Genomic DNA, 26,443 nt, shown 5'->3' with positions numbered 1-26,443 from the left:
GTTGTTTGTTATATCTTGGAAATGCTTTTTCATTTATACAATTTGGGTCTCATACCTTACACCCCTTCTTTCTTTTAAAGTTCATGTCCACCCCAGAAAAATGTTGATTTGAATCCACAGTGAGAAATCAATGAAGCATATCACAGAAAATTTAATTGAAATTGGATATAACATAAGAAAGTTGTTAAAGTTTTGCTTAGTTTTCACAAAACAATTACATGCACAACTCAGTGATAGGCAATGAGAGAGTCAATGATGTACATCACTGTATTGTTTTTATTGCTTGAATTAAATACAATGTTTCAATTTTACAGATTTGAAATTAGGACCATTTTGACTGAGCCATAGAATGTTATTATATGACATATTCAAATTATCCCCTCCTCACCCTGTGAAACAAAGTTTTATTAACTTTGTTTCACAGGGTGAGGAGGGGATAATTTGAATATTTATATAATAAAATACAAGAGAGGGGACATCAGTCCCCTCAAACTTTTTTTTACACCCAATTTTGATCAAATTTTCAGTGTTCTAATTGTTGGGTTTTCTCTTTTTATTCAAATCAATTTTTTGTTGGGGTGGACTTGTCTTTTGAATGTAACACCATATAACATATAATTGCTAGATGTCTGTGAAAATTGATTGATTTTATCATAAAACTATGAGTTCAGAAAACAAACGTTGATTCATAATATTTTCCGTAAGTTCTTTGTATATAACAAGTGGAACGCCTCTGGCAGTCTCGCCTGCATTACGCGATTCGATATAGCAGCAGTGCTGACTTTGAAAACAGCTATTAAATAATTATTCACAAAAGAATACTATGTCCATTGACCCAACTTGACCTTTGACCATGATCATGTGACCTAAGACATGTGCAAAACAATCATTCATACTTGATTACCCTTATGTCTATGTTTCATGAACTACATGTGTAGATCCATACACTTTCTAAGTTATGATGCAAATTCATCAAATACCCCAAACATGACCAAAGTTCATTGACCCTAAATGACCTTTGATTTTGGTCATGTGACCAGAAACAAGCAAGATATTCAGGGATACACGGTTAATCTTATGTCCCAAGTTTCATGAACTAGATCTATAAACTTTAAAGTTATGATAATTCCACCAATACCCCAACATTATCAAAGTTGGTTGACCCTAAATGACCTTTGATCTAGATCGTGTGACATGAAACTTGCACAAGATGTTCAGGGATACTTAATTGCTCTTACGTGTAAGTTTCATTAACTAGATCCATAAAATGTCAAAGTTATGATGACGATTCCACAAATACCCCCAACATAGTCAAAGTTCGTTGACCCGAAGTGACCTTTGACCTTGGTCATGTGACCTGAAACTCAGGCAGGATCCTCAGTGATACACTATCACCCTTATGTCCAAGTTTCATGAACTAGGTCCATATGTAGCTGTACATTAGGTTCATTTACATGACTGGAGTTACGTTGTTTTGTAAATTCTCAAATTTTATATAGGAAGTGCAATCAATTAATAACGTATCCATCTGTTGTACACTCGCAATCTCTCTTTATGACAATCTGTCTTTTTTTACTATCTCAATTCACCTCGTTGCTTTTCTCCTTCCTCTCTCCCTCTTTCCCTTCATTTCTCTCTCTTTGATTTTCGCTCAATTTCCCTCTCTTTCTAATTCCTATTGTAATTCTCTCTGTCCTTTGCTTTGAGTATAACATTTTTAATCAGGTTATCACGGGAAAGAAAACAAGTGGAATGCCTCTGGCCGTCTCACCTGCATCACGCGATTCAATATAGCAGCAGTGCTGATTTTGAAAACTACTATAACTCGCACAAGATGTTCAGTGATACTTGGTTACTCTTATTTCCACGTTTTATGAACTAGACCAATACACTTATAGAGATATGATGGCAATTCAACAAATACCCCCAACGTGGCCAAAGTTCTTTGACCTTACATGACCTTTGACCTTGATCATGTGACCTGAAACTCACACAGGATGTTCAGTGATACTTGATTACTCTTATGTCCAAGTTTTATGAACTAGACCAACACACTTTCAAATTTATGGCTGTAATTCAACAAATACCCCAATTTGGCCAAAGTTCATTGACCCTAAATGACCTTTGACCTTGATCATGTGACCTGAAACTTGCACAGGATGTTCAGTAATACTTGATTACTATTATGTCCAAGTTTCATGAATCAGATCCATAAACTTTCAAAGTTATGATGGTAATTCAACAGATACCCCCAATTCGGCCAAAGTTCATTGACCCTAAATGACCTTTGACCTTGGTCATGTGACGTGAAACTCATGCAAGATGTTCAGTGATACTTGATTAACCTTATGTATAAGTTTCATGAACTAGGTCCATATATTTTCTAAGTTATGATGACATTTCAAAAACTTAACCTTAGGTTAAGATTTTGATGTTGATTCCCCCAACATGGTCTAAGTTCATTGACCCTAAATGACCTTTGACCTTGGTCATGTGACATGAAACTCAGGCAGGATGTTCAGTAATACTTGATTAACCTTATGGCCAAGTTTCATGAACTAGGTCTATATACTTTCTAAGTTATGCTGTCATTTCAAAAACTTAACCTCAGGTTAAGATTTGGTGTTGACGCCGCCGCCGCCGCCGCCGCCGCCGCCGTCGGAAAAGCGGCGCCTATAGTCTCACTCTGCTATGCAGGTGAGACAAAAACGAGTCTTGCCATTCAGATGTGAATTTTTAATTAATCTGTACGATTTTTTATTTTTTATTTTTTTATTTTTTTTAAACAACATTTTACAACAAATGCATGTACTATCAGTATCAATTTATTATTTAATTTAATTTATATCGTGATATAAGTGTATTTAAGATGTAGAATTTGTGTAAATTCAGTTGTTCTTTGTTTGATATTGATTGTATTTTTCATGTAAATGATTGTAAAGGGTAATGCAATTCGGCTTTTCGGCCGCTATAGAAACCCTTGTTGAATTAAACCGTTTTAAATAAAAAATAAATATACTTTAGAAGATATGATGACATTTCAAAAACTAAACCTTGGTTAAGATTTCGATCTTGAATTCCCCAACATGGTCTAAGTTCATTGACCCTAAATGACCTTTGACCTTGGTCATGTGACCTGAAACTAAGGCAGGATGTTCAGTAATACTTGTCTGTACTTGATTACACTTATGTCGAAGTTTCATGAACTAGGTCCATATACTTTCTAAGTTATGATGACATTTCAAAACTTTAACCTTGGTTAAGATTTCAATGTTGACGCCGCCGTCGGAAAAGCGGCGCCTACAGTCTCGTTCTGCTATGCAGGCGAGACAAAAATGGTTTATTCGATATCTATTTATTTTGCCATAGATGATTCTGAATTTCAAGTTGATGTAACCTCCCCATTAAAATAGATATTCCAAGGCTAAAAAGGATTGTTGATTAAACACTAAATAGTTGGAGAATCCATCCCAAAAGAAAACTTTTATTAAAAAAAGAAGAACAACCAGAGAAGCACATAAGTATAAGTGAAAAATCAGGAAAACAACAAGTTATGATTTTGTTGTAAAATGTAATCACTATACATGTACCTATGGTATGAGGATTACAAATCAACCATTTATGTAAAGACAATGTGAAGTCAGATCGATACTTTTACATTATCTTTAATATAATCTCCCTAGGCCCCCATTCCACAGAACGGAGACCGTTGAAAGACCACTGAAAGACTTAAAATTGATGAGGTCTTACAGCGGTCTTCAAGATCACTGAAATTTGTCATCTCTGTGGAATGGCTCAGAAAGACCCCTCAAAGAACTCTGAAAGACTGATGGATATTTCTTGTCTTACTGGTCTTAGAGTAGTCTTACAGAGATCTTTCAATGGTCTTTCAGAGATCTTTTATGCAACAAGTGATCTTTCAGAATTCTTTCCATGGACTTTCAATGGTCTTTCAATGATCTTTCAATGATCTCTCAGGAGTCTTACAGTGATCTCCGCAAAAATCTTGAGAGACTGCCGAAAGATCATTGAAAGACTATTAAGACCTTTGAAAGTTCATCGAAAGACCACTGAAAGACCATTTTCTTGTAAGACCGTTGTAAGACTGTTTTGAACCGTTTCAAAAAGTTTCATTGTACGATCATTGAGAGACCTCTGTAAGATCGACCAAAATTCATGGTCTTTGAAAGGTCTTTCAGCGGTCTTGCTCTCTGTGGAATGGCCCCTTCCTGATTATTAATTGCATGTGTATTACAAGTGTGTTGAGAGTTGTCCTTGCTACTTGTCATAATCTACTTGCCAAATATGCACTTAATGTCAAATTGGCAATTTGGAGAGTAGATTTTACAGACTCTTATTCAACAAATTTTAAATTTTCAACATTCTGATATTCGCACAAATGATTTCACTACCAAGGTAGGATTTTCCAGTAAAAGGTTTGTTCAGTCATTGTGTGAGAACGTCTGTAACTAAGAAAGCTCTACAAAATTTATTACAAAGTTGGAGGGCTCAATTCCTTCATTCAGGAATCTTTCTAATCTTCTGGCAGCTAAAGCTACAGACCAGTCCAATTCTGAACTAGACAAACTGTGTCATAATTTGGTTGTTACATCTTTGGACAAAAATCTTTTGAAGAAGTATTATGTGATATCAAATGTAATTGTGCATGTAGACCATGACTGAACAAACTTCTGTATAGAAGCTAGGGTTTAAATAATGAAAATAAAACCATAAGTAAATTCATTACATGTTTATTAAAACAGTACGTTCGTTCGTACACAAAGATATAATCTCTTCTCATTCCCTAATGACGAACAACAAGTAGACAAAAAATGAGTGAAATAATTATGTACAATGTTCAACCTACATGTATCCTGCCATTGGTGGTTATTCAAGTCTCCATTATATTATATTAAATCATTTGCAACTTAATTAATCATATATACACATTATGAAAATGAAGTGTACTTAAATGTACTTGAAGTGGCACTTAATAAAGCATCATTTAATCCTATGTTGATTTTTATTTCATCTTTGAATAAAAAGAATAATTCAAAACACAGTTGGTGAACTAGTAACCTTAAGGTACCGGTATTCATCCTATTACTCAGTATCTCAAGCAGTTGGTCCTCTAGTTGCTTACCAACAAGATTTATGCTTTCTTTGCAGTCGATTACCACCATCATTACTCCCAAAACTTGCTGAAAATATATCAATTATATGGCACTCAAAAGTAAGGACACATTCATGCATTTCCAAATGTATTAATTTAAAGATACTGGCTGAACAAACTGGGCTACAAATCTTGATACATTATTGCAACAACTGGGAAAACACTGATCAAGTTAACAGATTTCAAAATATTTCAAGGGTATTTGATCTAACAAGTTGTCTTCACAAAATTGGTCTCTGCATACCACATTAAGTAAATGTTTCATAAAGTCAATGGCCTTCAACCCCCCCTGTCAAACTCAAACATACTATATGTCATGAAATTGTATACTAGTAGTAAATACATGTACCAATAACAACAACAATATATTGCAAAGTTATGTCTTAACATCAAGTACATATCAGGAAGTATATATTATATTAAAAACTTTATGATGAAAATTAAGAAGCACGTCCTGTCAGAATGGTCATGAGGTCATTTAATAGAATACAAAGACAAAGCAAGGTTTATAACTACCCTGTACAGTCCTCAATAAAAGTAACCTTACCTAAGTCTGATTTCCTGGGATCACATAAATGTGTCTATGAAGTAAATATTGACTTATTTAAGAGGAAAGCAACAGGTTTAGCATAATCTGAAGTGATTTACAAAGTTACCAAATTGAAATTAATGCTTTGCCAGGCAGGTCCATACACAAAATAACTGACATTATGACATGTAAAAATAAATTGTCAAGTTACAAGCATATTAGAAAAACAGAAATATTTTGAACAAATATACTTTCCAACGACTTTCTGGAACAGATACTTTCCACATTTCTCGCTTCTGTAAAAAGTATTTGTACAATTTTCAAACCCACATGAATGCTGTCCATAATATACGTGTATTAAAACAAAAGATACATAGATCCTCGACAGGTGATTAATGCACATTATATGGCATTCAGAGAAAACAGCTGTAGCACGCCAACACATGATGCCTATTGCACACTCGAGCAAGAGAGCCGGCAGTGCAATAGGATACCAAAATCAAAGAGCGTGCGTACCATGGCCTGCACCTACAAAAACTGCATAATCGTACCCGCATTAACTGTACTACATACACCACACGCATATAAAATTAGCAAAATAAAATGCTTGGGGTAGGCTATATTTCTACTAGATTTACTTCTAGTCTATTGGCCAAAATTGAGCAAAATAGGTATTTTGATATTTCGATTTTGATATAATCAACCAAAAAATAGTTTGAGGTAAAATACCTGAATTGCAAAATTAATATGAACTATAAATGTTTTGAAAATGTAAGTAATTTAATAAGAATTACTATTCATCAATTAAATATATAATAGTTTTGACAAACTACATCATGTTGAATTCTACAATGATATTTGTTGCCTTTTCAAGGTTGGTGTTTTATAATATATTATGAAACCAATAATATTAACTTTGGATATATGAGTAATATTGATTTTGATTCAATAATATATATCACATCCCTTCACATAAGAGCAGACTTGCATTATTAATCATAATTAATCAATAATACATCATACTGACAACAAAATACCTGCGCTTGGAATGGGTTAAATATAAACCTTTATTGAAAAGACTTTATGGCACGTATTGTTAAAGCAGATCCTCTACTTTTAATCTGAGGCTATGATGGGTCGATAGATGAGTTCCTTCATAATCTCATTGCTACCACCATAAATGGCACCAACTCTCGCATCACAGTAAGCTCTGGCAATCGCATACTCCCACATATAACCCCATCCACCATGAAGCTGAAGGCATTCTGTTGATACTTTGTTAATGACATCTGAACCCCTGGCAACAACAAAGAAATTAAATAAATTGATGATTTATTCATTTCCAAGGCAACAAATTCGTCTTCTAAATTGGTGAGAAAACTTATGAAATCGTTCCTTTAAAATTTACTTTTCTTTGTATTTCTGCCTTTTGAACAGCATTTAGATGTTTAGACTCAGCCCTACTATTAACAAGGTCTGGGTTGGATTTCTTTCCATCTTTCGTTCTTTTAGTTTACTTGTTTCAAGGTCTGTGGCCATAGATCATACGTAACTATTGAAAGACAATATAATCTTTCGGCTTCTCCACACTTTCTAAATTACCTTTTCCATGTTCTTTGAATTGTAAATTTATATAAGGGGGGGGGGGTGGCTAATACAGATTAAAATGAGAATTTTTATTAAGTAACAAGTGGAAGTATGATGGCTCAATATGGTAAATAAGTTAAAACCCAATGCCCTGAAGACATCCGTCTTCTTTGCTGAGCCCCTCCCCCCCCACCAAAAAAAAAGGAATTCAACCAATCAATCCCTTGATTTCTCATGATTAGCATACAAATGCTTTAAAGCCTGTCTAAATCTTTGAGAAATGTTTGATTCAAATTATTATTTTCAAACCTTTCAGAAGTGTAGTCACTCTTCATTGATTGGTTCTTTATTCAGATGTTGATTTTTCTGAATATCCAATTTAGTGCACTCTGTCATTAATTTATCAAGATTTTCTTAAACAAACTAGGTCTTGTTAACACTTTTCTTGCAAATTTAGTAGAGCATAACATGAATCTGAAGATAAAAGCCTGAAATTTGCATACTATTCCTTGAGAGAGTAGTTTTTATCTCATTTCTAAAAAGATAGAAAAAGTAAAATTGTGGTGACCTGACTTCTCCAATTTAGGTATTTCAGTTTATAGTCAGGCAGCATATGTCATCTACCTCGACAAATTGGCTAAGTCTGATTTTTCATTTTTATGTGATTGGTGACATCACAAGGAACAACTTTCAACTTGGTGACAAATTTCTAATGGTCATCTTGACCATGTTAGGAGTCAAAATGGGGTCAACAGGGGTCAATTTTTGAAGTTGCCCCAATTATGTCGAGTGACACATCATATTGTTTGTTTTGTTATACTGAATAAGAGGCAACAACGTGCAGGCATGCTTATTGTAACTAGTCATGGATGTCCATTATGCTGATGTGATATATTCTGACCATTACCCGATCTCTGGAGCCAAGAAGGACTACAAATAACATGGCTTGTACTATTTTATCAAGTGTCTTTTTTTTCCAAGAGCATACAACATGAAACTAAACTTAACCCTCAATCTCCCGGGGTATTTTGATTCTTGTCATTCCCGGGGGGGGGGGGGGGGGGGGCCCTTAAGATCTCAGCCGTTGATTGCGCGATCACAACGAAAATTTGCATGATGGTAGAGAATGACGTAATTTACGCAGTTGCATTGGTAAATTTCACTGAATTCATACATTGTTATTTTATATGAATTAATTATGCTAATTCATTCATGAAATCATACTTTTTGCTCTGATTCACTAAATAAAGCTCCTAGAATGCTATTTTTTGGTGAAAATATTCTTTATAGCATTCCTAACAATTGTGAATGAAAAAAATTCTGGTACCAAGACCAATTTCTAATGTATTTTATAGTTTTTTTAATTTCTTATGTATTTCTCTGTTTTTTTACTTTTTGTTTTTTATTGTTTTTTCGATGGAAATCCTTCCAGATTTAATTCTGATCATAAACAAGGCAAAATTAATTAAGTTTAATCAGTAAAAGTAGAAATAATGATACATTTATGAATTCTGGCCAAATACACAATTTGCATTGGATTCGTACATGAAATCACGTTTATGAGCAATTTTGGGTCTGACATGCACTTACATAATGTTGCGTAATGTCGTAACCGCGTACCCGGGCGTCACAAATTTGGTCTCAAAATTTGCGCGAGACTTGAAAGTAAAAAGTCCGTGAGCGGCGAGGTTAAAAAATTTTGCGCAGCAGATATATCGCGAAAATTGTTGAGGGGGGGCCATTATGCCCCCCCGGGAGAATTAGGGTTAATACCAGTTCTCACGATAGTGATGTGCATAGATGCAGATTTTGTTTTTGTTCTTTTGTCGTTCTTGTTTTTTTCCTACTTGCTGAACTACCTGGATGTTGCTCGAAAGAATAATCAAATATGTCATTGAAGTAAACCACGGCCATACCGCAGCGGGGGGGGGGGGGGGGGGGGGCAGCTGCAACCAGAAATTGTGAAGACTTGCATTTTTACTGAAAATTAATATAATTTACCAGAAGTATGCACGGAATCCTTAAATTTCACGTTGCAAAATGCAAAAGGGCCCCAATGATAAGCTCAAAACAGCACATGCACCAGAAATGTCCCCAGAGATCGAGTAATGGTCAGAATTATCACATTAGCCTAATGGACACCCATGACTACTATGAGCATGCCTGCAAGATGTTGCCTCTTTGTCAGAAATTATATAACCGTCACACATTAGAATTAATTAAGGAGCAATTGGAGCCCAACTTATCATATCATCATCAATCCTAACCTCATTCTCTTATTCGTAAGTTAATCCAAATAAGATGTTAGGCATCTTTCTTAGGAGCTGGGAGCACTGATCACTCGATGCGTTCACTCTGTTAACATAGTATTACACATATACCCCAATAAATTACAATAATTTCTGTTGATTAAAATATTCTGTACAAAGCAAATGGATGAAATGTTTCTTTACATATCAAAGACTAGTAAATTGAAAATGAATTGAAATTAAATTGAATTCCTAAATCAAGAAACTCTGAAAAAGCTGGTTGCACTTATTACATCATGAAGTTGATAAGATTTTAAGGGCATTTAGGGTTTGTCAAGTCGTTTCAAGGTATTCCTGCAATACCATGATACCACACTGAATGTATTCGACGTCTATCTCTGTTTATCTATTTTGTTCATAAATAAGGACATTTGACCCCTTTATATATACTGTCTTCTTAGATAGATACTTTTCAAAATAAAGAACCCTGAAAAATAAGACTTCTAAAATTCTAACCGCTTTTAGTGTATTTTGGCTTCCAATGAAAGTTTGTTGACCTTTGACCTTTCCCTGACCTTGTCTTGACCCTTCATATCTTCTGGATAAGGACTTCTGATGATGGACTTACCAAAATCAAAAATAACAAAGTACACACATGCATAAAAACACGGAAAATGAGTTTTCTTAACACCTTCAGTGTAATTTGCCATTTATCGAAAGTTTGTTGACCTTTTGACATTTTCGGTCATATCTTTTTAACGGGAGGTCAAGAGTGTATGGTTGTGTACACTTTCTTGTTCAGTATAACAAAAAAAACAATATGATGTCACTAGAAATAATTGGGGCAATTTTAAAAATTGACCCCTATTGACCCCATTTTGACTCCGAACATGGTCAAGATGACCATTAGAAATTTGTCACCAAGTTGAAAGTTGTTCCTTGTGATGTCACCAATCACATAAAAGTGAAAAATCAGACTTAGCCAATAATTAGCCGGTAAATCATGACATATGCTGCCTGACTATTAAATTTTACACCTATCACACAAAATGTTTTTCATAACATTCACTCTCTTTCATTTTATCTGGCAATAAAGTCAAAGTTTGATATGAATAATCCTTAGGATTTAATAGCTGTAAAACTAATATTGACTACCACTTGAAAGTGGACAAAAAAGAGCACATTTAAAAGCAATAATCTTTGAGGTCTTACCAGTACTTTGACATAGATGCAGTAAACGTGTCTAGTTTGCCTTCTGCAGCCAGTCTGAGGCAATCATCTTGGAAGCTCCTTCCAATGCAGATCAATGTCTTCAGCTCAGCTAGCTTATGTTGGATTGTCTTTGGATGAAATAAAAATGAATAAAAAAAATTCAAATATTCTTTCAATACAGATCAATATCTTCAGGGTGTTTCATAAAGCAGAATAACTTCTAAATTGCAAATGAATAAGATCATTGATCATTTCTACATAACACATGGACATGTATATCATTACTGCTAGGGAACAGAGATCCATCTGCATGACATAATGTCATGATTGTTTTGTTTATTACTCAGCAATTACTCACTTTCTATTGAAACCATTTGGCACATGAAGTTTATAATATCTCTTTTGTGGTACGTTTTTTTCCAGATTCTGTTTGAATTCATGTTATGATCGTTACCACAACTGGAACTCAATGTTTAGTCATGCATAACTGCATGGCAAAACTTTAAGAAACAGCCCCAAAAATCATATCTATAAATGATAAATAAATAAATACAATGAAAATGCAAAGTACAAAAGGAACTCACCTGGATGTTAGCAAGTGTTTTCCCAAATGCTTTACGTTGCCTGACATAGTTCCTGGTCTCCTCAAACATGAACTCTGTGTGTGCCTGACAACCAACTCCAATAATAAGCCTCTCTCTAGGAAGTTGATTCATCAGCATATAAAAACCTTGGTTCTCTGGACCTAACAAAGCACTGGCTGGAAGGCGTACATCCTCGAAGAAAAGCTCACAAGTATCCTTTATTAAATAGAGAATAAAATCCAAAGTCATTACAGATTCATTTCATTTCAGTGTGGGTGTTCTTAGATACCAGCTTTTGAAATATATTTAAGTGTAGTTTCTTATGGAAAAATGGAGCAATCACTTCAAACGTCATTGATAATAATTCTTAACACATGAGCCCATTGATTGTTAAATCCACATCATTCACTTATACATAAAAAAGATGGAACTTGGATTTTGATAAAGAGGGGGAGCAAATATGAAATTTGATACTTCAGGGGGCACAGATTACATTTTTCTTACATTTCAAATATTAATGTTTATGTTCAATGGACAATTCTAAAAACACAGATGCTCGTCCACCCCTTGCGTCCCGCCTGGATCTGCCACAGTGAAATATCCTCATTCTTATTCAGCTTTATCCATAGCCTTATTCTGTAAGTGTAACTAGTCTTGGAAAAGCAAATATATTTTATTCGATCAAACAAATTTTGATGAATGGCTTAAACGTCCAGCAAATAACATGAGAAGAGAAAAAAATTCTACATATATCGTGCTCATTTTTACCTGTCGATGGATATGTCATACTGCACCTTTGTCTTTGCATTGGGCAACTTCCACTCCCTGGGGAACATCTATTGTTAATCTACATTAAATCATATCAATGACTAGTAACATGAATACAGTGGGTATGAGGCCAGACCTCATTATCCACTGATCCATAAGAATATCCATCTCTAAAAAATAAAGAATTAATTGAATTAAAGAGTGTTTAGAGATTTGTACTCACCACAGCCTTCTGTCCAACCTTTTCCAGTGGTTTACCCTTGGTAAACCCTGGCATACCAGCTTCTACCAAGAAAAGACTGATGCCATGAGCTTTCTTCTGAGCATTAAGATCTGTGATGGCTACAACAATCACCACATCAGAAAGGTAACCGTTTGTGATGAATACCTGATATGGTAGAAAATAGCAAGAGTGGCTATTCAAGAGTTATAAGAACAAGAAGTGATTACTATATATGTTACATGTCACATAGTCGCACTGTTTAGCTTTCATTTTTTGCTCCCACATGGTCATTAGAAAACCCCACAGAAATAAAATCTACAGGAAATCAGGGTGAAGCTGAATAATAATGATGCCACCGTATCGTAGTTGTCGCCATCAGAAAAGTGATGCCTAAGTCTCACGTCAGCTATGCAGGCAAGACAAAAATAGTTTGTTTGTATCATTTTGGTCTACTTAATTTTTTTTTTTACAATTCTGATCCTATATTTTTCACTTTAAAGTCACTCGAGTGAGGGAAAAATTACATTTTTTTATTAGTCTTATTAAAAGCTGGTCAGAAAGTGTCCGAGTCTGACATATATTCGATTGGCACAATATACTGCCTCCTTAATTTGATGATATATCATCATGCAGCTGAGTTAATTTAGCCGTAATCTCTGAATGAAATTCCTTTCTGAGCATATTAGTCCACTCCTTACGGATTTAAGGGTTTATTAGTAAACACACATGTACATTCATGGATTTGTAGATTTAGGAAGACTTTTTTTTATTTACCTTGCTCCCATTCAGAATGTAATCATCTCCATCTTTCTTGGCTGAAGTCTTGATACCTTGTAGATCACTAAAAAAAATTAATCAAAGTAAATTAAGTAATGACACCTTATAAAGACTACTCAAGGGAGACAAGAAGTATGTTTATAGGCATGGTCTTTATAGATAGGTTTCTTTAACTACTCTCCAGTGAATAGAAAAACATAAATAAATATTGGTATTGATGAATGGTCACATTATGAACCATGGCAGTAATGATAAATTTGATTTGTTTTTGTATGATTGAATGTGTAACAAGAATAAAAATAAAACAAATAGATAACATAAAATTATCACAAAAGTGTTAAAAAGATGTGAAAAAAAGATGTAAAAAGTGTGACAACTTATAGGCCTATGTATATAATGCATCACTGCATTGGTCATACCATGCTCAAAGGACATACACTTATTCATCAATGGGATTACGCATTGAATAACAGGTGCAAGTTGGCATGTAAACATGGCTATAATTCTTTATGAAACAACCTCCAGGTATTTATATATTGGTCTCCAATATGCAATATTGGATTTAATTTAATACTTACCGGTAACTACTGAATTATTGTAATGTACAATTCTATCATTTATATGTTTTTCTTTCTTGTTAAATGTTATACTGTATTATATTTTGTGAGACGTGAAAACAAGCCACACTCAAAATGAAACTGAATACCGATAAAAGTTCTCATAAGTTTATTTCAAAGAACAAGTGGAATGCCTCTGGCGGTCTCACCTGCATCATGCGATTCAATATAGCAGCAGTGCTGACTTTGAAAACTACTATAAAATAATTATTCACAAAAAACACTATTCATATATTGATACAATACTACGTTCATTGATATTTGACCTTGATCATGTGACCTAAAACTTGTCAGTGATACTTGATTACCCCTATATCCACATTTTATACACTATATCTATAGACTTTGAAAGTTATGACAGCAATCTAATAATTACCTCTAAAATGGCCAAAGTTCAATAATCTTAAATGAGCTTTGACTTTCGTCATGTGACCTGAAACTCGCAAGAGATTTTCAGTTATACTTGATGACTCTTATGTCCAAGTTTCATGAATCAGATCCATAAACTTTCGAAGTTATGATGGTAATTCAACAGATATCCCCATTATGGCCAAAGTTCATTGACCTTTGACGTTGGTCATGTGACCTGAAATTCGCACAGGATTTTTAGTGATACTTGATTACTCTTATGTCCAAGTTTTATGAACTAGACCAATAACCTTTCAAAGTTATGATGGTAATTCAACAAATACCCCCAACTTGGCCAAAGTTCATTGACCCTAAATGACCTTTGACCTTTAATAATGTGACCAGAAACTTGCACAGAATGTTTAGTGATACTTGATTACTATTGTGTCCAAGTTTCATGAATCAGATCCATAAACTTTCAAAGTTATGATGGTAATTCAACAGATACATGTACCCCCAATTTGGCCAAAGTTCATTGACCCTAAATGACCTTTGACCGTGATCATGTGACATGAAACTCAAGCAGGATGTTCAGTAATACTTGATTAACCTTATGGCCAAGTTTCATGAACTAGGTCCATATACTTTCTAAGTTATGCTGTCATTTCAAAAACTTAACCTTAGGTTAAGATTTGGTGTTGACGCCGCCGCCGTCGGAAAAGCGGCGCCTATAGTCTCATTCTGCTTCGCAGGTGAGACAAAAATGTTAATTAATGCATTGCAACAAGAACCTGAAATAAGTAAACAATGAAAATCGCAAACTCAAGTATCAGTTTGAAAATTAAATTTTTATTTGTTGAATTTCTTAACATTACATGCAGAGTGCAGACGATGTAGATTACTTCTTCACTGCTTCATTATGAGTTCATCCAAGTAAAATCCTTCCTTACAACTGTATGAACACTATGATTATCTCAACCATCCGCAATAATCATTACATGAATGTTAAATCGATGACTTATGTGACCTTCCATTTGTATTATTGGGCGATTCCACACTAGAACTTCAAAAATATCATAAATTTAAACATGCTTTCAATAAGTCATAAGTAGTGTAATATTTTACTATGATACCTAAATTTTATGAAAATTATGAGTTTTAACCAAAAGTGAAGTCAGATATAGTTTTTTTTGGGGGGAACAATGGAATTTTCAATTTTCAATAACTTTGCTAATTAAATAGTCAAATACAAACACTGCCTGAAACAATTATTGGCAAAGCATGAGAAGATTGAAAATATTGCAGGTCAATGGAATAATATATCATTGATGGTTCCAAATAATGTCTACAACATTTTCATGATCCATAATAGGGGCAACCCTGATTTTTCCGAACCTATTTTTGGCAATGACCCGTACGACACATGAAAATGCAAAAGTTTTTCCTACAATTTTATTTTTGATGATGCAATTTCATAATATCAGTTTCTCTTTCTTTGACCCATGGGTGATCGATTTATCCCATAAAGATCTAATTACTGCCCTTCATTTTTCAATAATTGTCCTATTAAAAGTTGTCCCGTACGACACACACTGTGTCATACGGGACATGTCCCGTACGACACACAATATATAATGCATTTAATTGCAAGATTTGGATTCAGAAACTATAAGTAGTAGGCCTATTTTAATTCAAGTAATTGATTTGACATAAAGTGAACTGAAAAAATACTTATTTTTATCTCCATAGAACATGAAATAGGTGATTCTAACCATTTTAATTGATTTCATGTGGGTGTATTCTTTTGTGAATCCCTTCAACTAAACTGGTGATTTTCACTCTTCAGAGCAGGTTTATTTCTTTGTCACTGAGCATGAAAAGAATACCTTTATAATTGATTCACCCTAACCTGGAAGATGACTTCCTCTTGCATGCTAATTAGGAATTATTATAAGATGTAAAAACAAAATTACATATCAATCAACTATTTGGACTTCCCTGGATGATCACAATTTTTTAAATACAGTATTGAAACTCCTTACTTTTTTCAAGTTGTAAAAAAGAAATCTGGAAAATAAGACAAACCATATGGTTTCATGAAATGCAGAAAGGTTTGAAAAAGTAGAACCGCATTTCTTTAGAAAAACAATATTTTGTGGAATTACAAGTGAAAGTTGTGACATATATCATGTATATATACATTTTATATGAAAAATTATAAAATTTTAGCCCCATAATTTACACAAACAGTTTCATTCATTCATTGTTTAAATAGTGTATTGGAAATCATCAATTAATTCACTAAAATATAACTTCACACAAAACCTCAGGTTTTTCAGCTCGTAAAAATGCTGTGAATCCTTGTACATTTCCCATCATGAAAAAATAATGATAACATATTGCTCCCGATTGTATATATTGAGGTTACTTAATTATATTGTCCTGAATGACTACTTATTAAAAGACTTTTCATTAAAAAGGAAGAATTTAGGGGCAATGTTCCCCTTCTGATTGATAAAAAGTTCATTGTTTTATTCAGGCTGCCCAGTACAACACGCAAGTGCCTGTACAACACACAAGTGTCCCGTACGACACACAAGTGTCCCGTACGACACAGAAGTGTCCCGTATGACACAGAAGTGTCCTGTACGACACACAAGTGTCCCGTACGACACATTATTTTGTTTATGATATATTGACAGAAATATTAAGCCAATAGCAGTTTCTAACATAATGAATGTCTTTAGTTTGATAGGATTATCATTATCATCAGCCAAATAAAGTGATTGAAGAAGTCAAAGAGACATAAAGTAAGAAAGTTTGGCTTCAATTTAGAGATGTCCCGTACGACACATTTTGAGTGTCCCGTACGCCACAATGTTCTCGAAAATTGTAATTTGCTTTATTTATTCATGAATGTTTATTTTGCTTTCTTTCATAGATGTGTTTATTCTTGGGTAATTGAATATCAATTTGAGTTCAGTTTCTATGAAAATTATCTGTCCAACTCACAGACTTTAGAGTACAAACTTGAGGTTTCGAAAAAAACACTTTTTCTGCGTCCGTACGACACATTACTATTTTAAATCTGTATTATACAGGATGTGAATTCAAGTCATTTTAAGACTTGGTTTTTCTAACACTCTGGTAGTACTTGATGATCCCCTTTAGTTACTGGAATATTTTTTGTTTTTCTTGTCAAAAAACTGTCAAATGTTCTCTAAATGTCCCGTACGACACGTATGGAATCACCCTAATGGACTTTATTCTAATTCCTACAGTAAACACATGAGTGCTCTGTTTTTCTGACATTATGAATTATAAAATCAGGCATACACACTATAATCATACTTGTTGGCTCTTGTCCATGACAAATACGCTCTCAGCTTCAAAACCATGATTTCAGTAGCATAAGGCAGCTTTTCTTTTATCTTTGATATTAGTTTAACACTACAGATACCATTTCTAGTATAGTTATTCTGTTTTTTTTTTTAAAGAATCCTCATCTATGAAGATTTTGTGAATTTTGTTTATTTTGCAATTTTTGTCTTATCCCCACCCCCCCCCCCTTCAAGATATTTTTCTCTCTTCACACACACACAAAACACTTTTAAAAATCAAACATGGTAATAAGTACAACAAAGAGTTCTATTTTTACACCCTTTCTCTAGTCTTCCTACACACTATGAATTAAGCACCAGAAAATCATATTATTTGAATATGAATACATTGGGATACACAGGGACATGTGATACCTTTTAAAGTAAAATGGTACTTCATAATTGATTCACTTATGTATCAAAAATGACATAACAGTATATATGATTAGGTTATATAATGCCTCTAGTCAAATGTTAATTCACAATTCACTCACATATCAGACATTGCAATATTTGATTATGATTACACTAGGCTAGATTATGCTGATTCATGTCATAAATTGACAGCTTATTATCTTATAGTAATAATATTTGTGAGTAGGAGATAGGGAGCATTGGAATGTTGATATATACATGAATGATATTTACCTTCCAGCTGCAGGTTCAGTCATTGCCAAGGCACCCACTTTAGTTCCAGCTGTCATTGCAGGTATGAACTTTTCAATCTGTTCTGGGGTACCATACTGACTTATGTAGGGCATGACAATGTCACTATGCATGGGGAAGGCTGTACCAGCTGAATTCACATAAGCTCTATTTGTTACAAAGTGAAAAATATCATCATCTAAATTCACTTAATGTTTGTTACAGGAAGAACAAGAAATAGAAGGGGCATATCACCTCATTTTTAGTTTTTGGCATCCCTCCCAGTATTGCATGGATAAGTCAAGCTTAGGTTTTATAATTAAAGAATATTATGTTTATATCATATGGGCTATTCCACGGTTACCCACGTTACATTTGGAGACACCTTGACTCATACTTGGAGCTGTAACTCCATTATTATTGATAGGAACTAATCATCTCTTTATCACAACATAGCACGCAGTCTGACTATCCTTTGTATAAAAACAAAACTTGGGAAATTTCATTATGCTCCTGGCAAATCTTTGAAATGTGTCGGTTACTCATGTTACATGATTTGGACATGCATAAAATGAAAAGTGGACATAAGTGAAAAGGGTCCTCATACAAGGCTTTTATGAAAGTTGTTTATATCCATTTCAAAGAAGTATATTACTAGGGAGACAAATTTGTATATAATTAAAAAAATAAAGAACACATGGTTTTTACTAGGGGTGCAGATAAAGTGGTTACTCACGTTACAGTTCAGATGGGCTATACAGTACAAAGACACATTGAGCTCATGTCCACCAACCTATGGAATTCCCCATATACACATAACATTTCTTACTAAAAATTAATTCAGTCTGATTTTATAAACAGATTTAGGTAATTGTGGTCAACTGCTCATATTATGTACATATTACACTTGACATATCTACCTCAACCTTGACATATTGATACAAAATCTGGTTATAGGTTATTGCGATCACATTATGTGCATACAATTAAACCTTATCAATAGATAAAGATGTCAACAAAATATACACTTTTTCTTTCAATTTTCCAACAGGTTGACGATTTTGCAACAGGATATAAATCTTAGATCTGAATGAAAAAAAAATGTCATAATGATTTTGGCTTTAGTTTGAAGTACTTCTGAATCTCAACATCTAAACAACAACTTTATCATGATTATCAACCTCCAAGTTCTTTGTGTCTTTACATTTTGCGCACAGGGGGGGGGGGGGCAAAGCCGCCATGTGCACCCCCTTTGAGAGGCACAATTAAAATTTGTAATGTAAAAGTGCCGTTAAAACCAATGTGTGCCCCCCCCCCTTTTGAAAGTGAAGACCTCTTTTTTTTTATTTGTCAAATTTTTTCGTGGATGAAATGTCCTTATTTTTTTGTTGAAAACCTTTTATTCTTTGCTTGTCAAATTTTTCCTCGGGAAAATGTGCCCCCCCCTTTGGAAAATCCTGGATCCGCCCCTGATTCTGCCTATGTATGTTCTTTCTCTTCAGTCTAATTGAAGCACTTTAAATAGCTCTGTGAGAAATGAATCACATAAAATAAATTGCAAAACAAGACTTTCCATAAAAAAATGATATTAGGTGTTCACATCAAGAAAATAGGTCTACAAAATACAATACGAGGCAACTCAGGCAAGTTACACACTGAATGTTGAAAGGCTATACTCACTGTTCCTCCCAAACTATGGAAGTCATTAACAGGTCTCCTCCAATTCCTCCTTGAGACTCTGGGATGTCAACACCAAGCAATCCAGCTGAACCCATAGCTTCCCATAACTCTTTATCCACCACCCTCTGTTTCTCATACCTATATATTCAAAAAAATATATTTTCAATACTGTAGTGAGAATATCAAGGTATTGGTTTTTTTGTGTTTTATGTACAAATACATACATCCCATTTTAAGTAGCATGCTGATCGTAACTCAAATACCTCCCGGAAATACCTACAACACAGATTTTGCTTTCATCAAACTTTCCCTGAAGTGTATCTTAAAAATTTAAAACAAGGATAATTTGAATTTCATATATGTGATTTAACAGATTTTGAGCTATGTCACTTTCAAGCTAATTTTTTTTTGGTGATACTAATGCTACTGGTCATTCTGAGAATCTAGCAATTGTAATAGGCAACCCTAATATACTTATGATCATTTATTGCATTTTGAAGAGGGTAAAGTGTTTTTTTTTCACCTGTCCTGATTTGGGGCTACCTCCTCTTGGAAGAATCTCCTGACACTGGTTCTAAACATATCATGTTCCTCACTGAAGATAGGCCTCGTTCCAATATCCATCATGGTCTCTGCTTGGCCAATCAAAGGCCTGTTACTGTTATATGTGCTGGTACTGAGAAAATTGAAGAGGAAAATAAGATAACCAACTTACTACTGAGTACTGCTGAGAGAAGTCTGAAAACTTGATTAATCAGAAAGATAAATCTTTCATATATTTTAGCACTACATTACTGGCCTGCAGTAGTACCTTAAATCATTAGTTTCTGGGTTTGTTTTGTCAGTATAATTAGACATCTATAGAGATATTAATGAATTCAGAATATAATTATAGCCTGAAGTGGAGGAGTAAAACTTCACTATTTTACAACAAGTACAAAGGTATAAAGAGTCAGATCTATAAAATCAATTAAAATCATTTACTTTTGAAAATAGCCCTCTCTGACACTTCATTTGAAAAAAAATCAATATTTTACATAAAATTATAAAATGTTTTTCCTTTTAAATTTTAATGTTTTAGACACCGTAATTGATTGCAAATGCAATTGTCTGCTAAAGTCAGCTCCATTACAGCCGACGAAAAAAACAGTGCAGTGGTGAGTGGATCCTTGTCTTCTAAATCCCTTTTTTAAGAATTATTCCAAAAAGTAATTATTAAAAAAAAATCACCAAACTAAAAAGAATTAAGTTAGACGTTCACTGTTTCAGCCATTTATTTAGATTATTTTAGGGCTGGATTCATGATAGGAAACGCAGAAAATTTGGGATAAAGCCGTTTCATTTCATCCCATCCTGTACTGTGTGCACATGATATATAGGCACAATCCCTGGCTCCGTGTTTTAGATTTTTTACTTTCTAGGAACCTCCTGCATCCTGGCTTGGAATTATTGGCCAAAATTCACAAAGTGGTTTTTAAAACCATGGCATCCGTTGAACCTATGGTTTATTAACTTTACTCGTCTTTAGGCCTAGATCTCTACAGATTTCCTGTATAAATTATGTTTATTCACTGCGTATATCTAGACCCTATATTAAAAAAAATCCAATGCTGATGTGCGCTTTTCGCACAGTGCGGCAAATTGACGCCTGTTGCCGTGGTTATTCAAATTTTATTCATGAGTCCACGGTTTTTAATTAATGAGTCCACTCTTCAAACAGTGGACTCAGTTATGCCATGATTGTCAATGAATAAAATAGACTAGCAACAAGCAACAATTTCATTTGGCGCACTGTGACAAACCCGTGCATCACTCAGCATTGGACATTTTTTAATATACGCGGTAAATAAGCGCAATATATACAGGAAATCTGCATAAACCATGGCCTGGGTTCAACCGATGGTTTAAAGGGATGGTCCGGGCTGAAAATATATGTATCTAAATAAAAAGAGTACATTTCTGAGCAAAATGCTGAAAATTTCATCAATATCAGATAACAAATAACGAAGTTATTGAATTTTAAAGTTTATCAATATTTTGTGAAAACAGTCATATGCAAATTGTCATGAATAGTCATTAGGTGGGCTGATGATGTCACATCCCACTTTCCTTTTTCTTATTACATGAAATCATGTTTCATTTTTTCATACATGTGTAAATGATGTGTCTCCATTATGATAAAATAAGTTGTGGCAATAAATAAATAACGCACTTAATCAGTTGTCAATCCAATTGTTTTAGTTCTTGGTAGAAAATTTTTGAATAAACCTAATTTCATATAATAAACAAGTGGAATGCCTCTGGCCGTCTCACCTGCATCACGCGATTCAATATAGCAGCAGTGCTGATTTTGAAAACTACTATAACTCGCACAAGATGTTCAGTGATACTTGGTTACTCTTATTTCCACGTTTTATGAACTAGACCAATACACTTATAGAGATATGATGGCAATTCAACAAATACCCCCAACGTGGCCAAAGTTCTTTGACCTTACATGACCTTTGACCTTGATCATGTGACCTGAAACTTGCACAGGATGTTCAGTGATACTTGATTACTATTATGTCCAAGTTTTATGAACTAGACCAACACACTTTCAAATTTATGGCTGTAATTCAACAAATACCCCAATTTGGCCAAAGTTCATTGACCCTAAATGACCTTTGACCTAGATCATGTGACCTGAAACTTGCACAGGATGTTCAGTAATACTTGATTACTATTATGTCCAAGTTTCATGAATCAGATCCATAAACTTTCAAAGTTATGATGGTAATTCAACAGATACCCCCATTCGGCCAAAGTTCATTGACCCTAAATGACCTTTGACCTTGGTCATGTGATGTGAAACTCATGCAGGATGTTCAGTGATACTTGATTAACCTTATGTATAAGTTTCATGAACTAGGTCCATATATTTTCTAAGTTATGATGACATTTCAAAAACTTAACCTTAGGTTAAGATTTTGATGTTGATTCCCCCAACATGGTCTAAGTTCATTGACCCTAAATGACCTTTGACCTTGGTCATGTGACATGAAACTCAGGCAGGATGTTCAGTAATACTTGATTAACCTTATGGCCAAGTTTCATGAACTAGGTCCATATACTTTCTAAGTTATGCTGTCATTTCAAAAACTTAACCTCAGGTTAAGATTTGGTGTTGACGCCGCTGTCGGAAAAGCGGCGCCTATAGTCTCACTCTGCTATGCAGGTGAGACAAAAACAAAAGAACAAGTGGGGATATGACATCATCAGCCCACCTAATGAATATTCATAAAGACATGCCTAGCCCTAGAACTGTTTCACCGGAATAATGCAAATCTTTAAAATCCAAAAAGTTATTGGATTTTATTTCCATGAATTATTGGATTTTAAAGATTTGGCAATAACTTTGTTATTTGTTATCCGACTTCGATCAAATTTTCAGCTATTTGCTCTGTGAATTTTACTCTATTTATTGAGATATAAATACTTTCAGCCTGGACTATCCCTTTATAAACCTCCTTTAAGCTCCACCGTGACCATTCCTTGAGGCTTGCCTGTATGATGGGGTGACCATAATTTGCGCACATTTTAAAAATTATCATGAAGTTGATTTTCAATCAAAAAATTCTCAAAGCTCACACAAAATACCAGACGGAAGGTATGCAAGATCCCAAAGTCAAATTCGCTTGACGGAATTTTAAAGTAGGTCAAGGGTTTCGCTTGTATCGCGATCTCAAAATTCCATGGCGATCGACTAGTGATGCGCCCTGGCCCTCGGCTGAAAAAGTGTCATAAAAAAGTGTGACCTTAAGATTAATTTACGCACGATCGTTTTGCAAAGCTTTAGAATAGAAATAAGGTAACAAAATTTGGCAATCCTGTATTTTAGGGGTCTAAATTATTTTAGGTTGCTAACTTCAGGCAACAGCTCCACGACTGTTGTAAACGGTAGTTCAGTAGTGCGTACGTACGTGCCGGGTATGGCGGGCCGTTAATGCCATTATTATAGGACTACTAGTATACAGCTACACGCCTCTGTAGTAGATGTAAAGTTGTATTTACCAATGGAGTATCTTGCAATATATAGGGGCCAGGGGGGGGGGGTGGTATAGAAATAGAATAACGGTATACATAAAGCCATCGGGGTGTCACGTGACACCCCGACGGCTTTAGATATACCGTTATTCTACTTCTTTACCACCCCCCCCCCCCCGGCCCCTATATATCGCATGATACCACTCCTAGTACCAATGAGGTCCAAACATTACATGTATGCACACATTCAATGAACAAGGTTATGATATAACCTTGTTCTCAGTTATATCTCCATGTGTGGCAAAATAAGGATGGCAATGTTTGGCTTATTTTCTCTTTTTCTTTGGGACAAATGCTTGATTTTTTTACACTGACAGTTTCCATTACACATATTCGTCATATGACTTGGCCCTTAAGTAAATTTGATTCTTTAAATTATTTTTTTCTTAATTAAAAATAGAGATAAAAAACGAAAATTTTCTTGCCATATTATTTTCCACCAATAGAGGGCGTACACAAAAATATGCCAAAAATTCAAGTTTTTGAGCGCTCTAGTGAATACAAAAATTATTCCCAAGTTACTAATGAAAAATAAATTGCAACTGTACAGAAATTAGTAATTTTGGTCACAAAAGTGATATTTTAATCATTTTTTAAAGTGTGTGCTCTGTATAGCATTGGCATGCCATAGATAGACTAGTCCAACCTGTAGATTCCCCACAGGCAGGGTGGTTGCAGTGAACAAGTGCATGTATGGACCTCATAGGCGACATTATAAGTGATAAAACTGGTTAGACATTGCCGTTTCTATTTGCACCCAAGGACTTTGGCAAATGTACGCCTTAATACAAATTGGATGGTAAAAATTTTGGTATGAATTAGTCCTTAACATCATAAATAATCTTTTACAATGTTTAAAAGTTAATGGATTGAGGTTAAACTTACATTTTCAGTCTTTTTTCTTGAATTCTTGGTGAGCGTTCCAAACGCTGTGAGGACTGATCAACTCCGATGTGATTCACGTACTGGTCAGCTGATCGGTCAGGTGATCGGTTGGTTATCTTTTTGTCAGACGTTCATAATTTATATTACAATATATCACAGAACAAAGAATTGATAAATGTCCATATAGACCCCCGAGATAAGATTTATAAACCACTTCAATGAATATAACATCTCTGTTATGCCCCTGCACAGACTCGTCTACATTGATTTCGATATTTAAGCGTCATTATAAAATTATAACAAAATGAACGCCTTGATTAAAGGCCATAAAGCCTAGAGACTCGCGAGCGTCATGTAACAACTCGCCTTGGATTAGCATGTACAGGATCCTATGGCGACAACAGCCGTCGCAAGAGTTTGCCAGTAGAGGCGACGAAAACACAAAATTTGGAAAGAAAAGAACCAGTGAGTACCCATTTTACATTATAATTAGTCAATTAGTATATAATGAATAAGTTAGACCTAAATTAAGGCCGTAATTAAGAGGAATGGGCTGGAAATTCAAGGCCAAAACGTACCCGTCTGGCGTCGCCTTTTCCAACACGTGTTGGAATAGCGGCGTCGCCCCAGAGACTGGAGAGTGCATGATACCCCATTGGTAAATACAACTTTACATCTATGATCTACTAGTATACATAGGCGTGTAGCTGTATACTAGTAGTCCTATAATAATGGCATTAACGGCCCGCCATACCCGGCACGTACTACGCACTACTACTGAACTACCGTTAACAGCGGTCGTGGAGCTGTTGCCTGAAGTTAGCAACCTAAAATAATTTAGACCCCTAATAAAGGCCTAAATAAAATACAGGTATTACAGCCTTACAGGATTGCCCAAAATTTGCCCATGGTTTGCCAATATTTTCACAATTTGAGACCTCACCTTCAAGAAATTTATCATACTAAATATTTTTGGGTCGCTTTTTCTGTTGGTGATATCAGTTTTTCAAAATATTAATTAGATAAAGAGATATTCGACCGTGCGCAAAATTAGGTAACGCGCGAATTAAGGTTACACCACCACCATACATGAACATTAATTTGCGGGACTGTACCGTACTCTCAGCTCTCCAGAATCTACTTCCATATTCTGCTACATTTTCGCCCCTTGGCTTAGATTGTCCTACTATGCTCACCTATTGACATTCTCTGCGGCAGCGGCGGAACACATATTTTTTCCTTGGAAGAAGCCAGGTCTAAATACTCCATGCCTTACTGAAAATTTGCTCAAATTACCCAAAGATCGCAACATTGCCATTTTCTTGCTTCTGTCCGAGCTAGTTAATGTATTCGTATATGCGCGCTGATGCTTAATTTTAGAAGCGCGCTAGCGAGGTCTGTGGGCGGGGTCGGCGGCACAACACACCCATGTACCGTACCGCACCTCAAACTCTTGTATAAGGGGACACCATATAGCCCTAGGTGGATAATATTATATACCTTCATGGGGTACTCTTGGTTCCAGATAAGGGGTTCACCTGCTTATCATATGGACTGTTACTTTACGTCGCACGCGTCAGGAATATGAAAAGGGTTCAGTAATCATAAAATCAGGGTAGAATTGAATTTATTCAAACAAAAGTCCAGAGCAAAGTACAAACAAAAGAAATGGTTACATAATAAAAAACTGAAAACAACAG

At 34.8% G+C, this 26,443-nt stretch overlaps 1 protein-coding gene across 1 annotated transcript; it reads right to left on the bottom strand.

Annotated features, from left to right (window-relative positions):
- Nucleotides 1-4,735: 4,735 nt before the first annotated feature.
- On the bottom strand, nt 4,736-26,180 carry LOC129256978 (long-chain specific acyl-CoA dehydrogenase, mitochondrial-like). Its single transcript, XM_054895213.2, has 9 exons — nt 25,940-26,180; nt 20,296-20,448; nt 19,773-19,910; nt 18,096-18,260; nt 13,100-13,166; nt 12,326-12,490; nt 11,335-11,550; nt 10,751-10,878; nt 4,736-6,999 (listed from the first exon to the last, which is right to left on the bottom strand). The coding sequence occupies exons 1-9, from the start codon at nt 26,059-26,061 to the stop codon at nt 6,819-6,821; spliced, it is 1,335 nt and encodes a 444-aa protein (XP_054751188.1). The 5' UTR covers nt 26,062-26,180; the 3' UTR covers nt 4,736-6,818.
- Between the last annotated feature and the right edge of the window lie 263 nt (nt 26,181-26,443).

Source organism: Lytechinus pictus, chromosome 3 (assembly GCF_037042905.1).
Source record: "Lytechinus pictus isolate F3 Inbred chromosome 3, Lp3.0, whole genome shotgun sequence".
Taxonomy (NCBI): domain Eukaryota; kingdom Metazoa; phylum Echinodermata; class Echinoidea; order Temnopleuroida; family Toxopneustidae; genus Lytechinus; species Lytechinus pictus.
The sequence above is the reverse complement of the archived record's forward strand: the minus strand, read 5'-3'. Positions and strand labels throughout refer to the sequence as shown.

Coding starts and splice junctions, on each gene's coding strand:
- LOC129256978 (XM_054895213.2), bottom strand. CDS start 26,061: ATGGCAATGTTGCGATCTTTGGGTAATTTGAGCAAATTTTCAGTAAGG. Junction 19,911..20,295: donor GTAGCCCCAAATCAGGACAG/GTGAAAAAAAAA, acceptor TTGAATATATAG/GTATGAGAAACAGAGGGTGG. Junction 18,261..19,772: donor TCCATAGTTTGGGAGGAACA/GTGAGTATAGCC, acceptor TGTAACAAATAG/AGCTTATGTGAATTCAGCTG.